Source organism: Grammomys surdaster, unplaced genomic scaffold (assembly GCF_004785775.1).
Source record: "Grammomys surdaster isolate TR1022 unplaced genomic scaffold, NIH_TR_1.0 125977, whole genome shotgun sequence".
NCBI classification, from domain to species: Eukaryota; Metazoa; Chordata; class Mammalia; order Rodentia; family Muridae; genus Grammomys; species Grammomys surdaster.
The window spans coordinates 306,699-308,797 of record NW_021620793.1 but is presented as its reverse complement, the minus strand read 5'-3'; the positions used below and the strand labels follow the sequence as shown (position 1 = coordinate 308,797).

The 2,099-nt window shown below is 55.7% G+C and overlaps 1 protein-coding gene across 1 annotated transcript in view; it reads right to left on the bottom strand.

Annotated features, from left to right (window-relative positions):
• Tas1r2 (taste 1 receptor member 2) overlaps positions 1 to 1,322 on the bottom strand; it is a 17,182-nt gene extending 15,860 nt beyond the window's left edge. The window contains exon 1 of the mRNA XM_028754045.1: positions 1,102 to 1,322. Within this exon, the coding sequence (XP_028609878.1) occupies positions 1,102 to 1,292 (191 nt within the window). The 5' untranslated portion in view covers positions 1,293 to 1,322. The remainder of the gene's footprint in view (positions 1 to 1,101) is intronic.
• Between the last annotated feature and the right edge of the window lie 777 nt (positions 1,323 to 2,099).

Here is a 2,099-nt window from a genome sequence, read left to right as displayed (position 1 = left end):
AGCCTCCTCAGCCTCCTCAGCCTCCCCAGCCTCCCCAGCCTCCCCAGTCTCCCCAGCCTCTCCAGCCTCCTCAGCCTCCTCAGCCTCAGGTCTACTCAGCCTCCTCAGCCTCCTCAGCCTTTCCAGCCTCCTCAGCCTCCTCAGCCTCCTCAGCCTCCTCAGCCTCCTCAGCCTCCTCAGCCTCAGGTCTACTCAGCATCATCCTCATTGTCTAAGTGGTGAATTCCCATAGTCAACCCTTAGTTAGCCCTCTCTGTGTCTCTGTCTGTGTCTCTGTCTGTCTCTGTCTCTCTCTCTCTCTGTCTCTCTCTCTCTCTCTCTCTCTCTCTGTCTCTCCCTCTCTCTCTGTCTCTCTCTGTCTCTCTGTCTCTCTGTCTCTCTCTCTCTCTGTTTCTCTGTCTCTCTCTCTCTCTCTCTCTCTCTCTCTCTCTCTCCCTCCCTTATTCCCTCCTTCTCCCTCTTCTCCATCACCCAGAATGTTCCTCCTCCTGAGCAAGACCAGAGTGAAGCAGCCTCTAAGTGGAGCTGTCACCCAAATGGCACACAGAAGGGGAAGGAGGACTCCCCAGGCCAGGAAGCATTCCCTGTCTCCCGAGCCACAACCCTGGGAACTGCGAAGCCCCCTTCAGTGTCCAGTGTCAGAGCTCTCTACTCAAACACCACCTCCTGCCTGACACGGCAGAGCCTGATGTCTAGACAAGGCTTTGACATGGTCTTATTGGGGTTGGGGCTCCCCCATTTGCCAAAGTGGCTGAGGATGTCTTTGATGGTGACCCCGTGTATGAGTTTAAACACCCTGTCTTTCCATAATGTAACATAGGGACAAACCAGGTTTCTGGGTTGCAAATAACTACTTTAAATTTCAACAGATTGTGCAGGGAGAGGGGCGCTGGGGTTAGTAGGCTGGATCTAGGACTGGGGGTTGGCACAGATCGTGCAGGGCCACTGAGGCTAGCAGGCTGGATCTAGGATTGAGGGTTTGGCAATGAATGAGGAGACACATTCTGGGCCCTGGCCTCCCTCCTAAGGGCTGCACTTTCCAGGGTCCTGACTCTCTGCTCCATCCCTCCGCCACCACTGAGCACGTCACTGGGCACTCACTCATTGCACTTGGGCACCTGCAGGTAGCTGAGGTGGGAGACACTCTTCACGTTGGCATGGAGGGTGAAGAGGCCACCCAGGAGGTAGTCCCCAGCCAGGTGGAAGTCGGAGTTCTCTATCAGCTCGACTGGCTTAGGCAGAGCATGCAGTAGGAGAAACAGCAAGCGGAGTGTCCTTGCCTGGGGCCCCATGCCAGCGAAGTAACAGCCTTAGAAGATGCCTGGCCTCACTCTGGAGTTGGTCACCCCACACTGAGGCATTTGCACAAACATTTACATAGTGACAATCCTTCCCCGGGGACAGGCGGACATGCTTAAGGGCTTGGGACTGGAACAGAGACTGAAGCAGGATACATTTGTGGGGCCCAGTGGGGCCTTCATGGCATGGGAGAACACGGGCATCTTTATGACGTGTCTGGACCCAGCCTTCTGCCTGAGCTCATGCCTGTGTGGCCACGGGCTGTGAAGATGACAGTCAGCCGTGGTGGCCATGCAAAGTGCAGAAGGAAGGCAGAGATCACCATGGGGACAGTGAGCCCAGCCTCGTCCATTGGTTTGGTGTCTCTCTTGGCATATAAGAAATAGGCATACCAGCTGGCATGCAGCCCAGAGCCGCCCCCACCCACCCAGTGGGTAGAGGAGACTGGGGTATCCCAAGCTCCTTTCCCAACCATCTTCCTTGCTGTGCCCTGATGACCCCTATACCCTCGTGTATCTCTTCAGCCTGGTCTTCTCACCTACCCTCCTGCACACACTGGGCTCTGAGCTGGCTCAGGATGCAGAGGGCTGGACCTCCTCACGGCAGACTCTGTAAGACACAGAGTATTGAGGAGGTCTGCCCTGGTTCCCCACGGCTCAGTCTCCACTTCAGCCTCATGGGATGTTAGGACATCTCAAGACTGGCTGGATACGGTGATGTAGGGCTGGTATCCCAGGATGCAGGAGGTGGAGCCTTAGCTATCTAGGGTGCTGGTTAATTTTTGTCAACTTGACATAGTC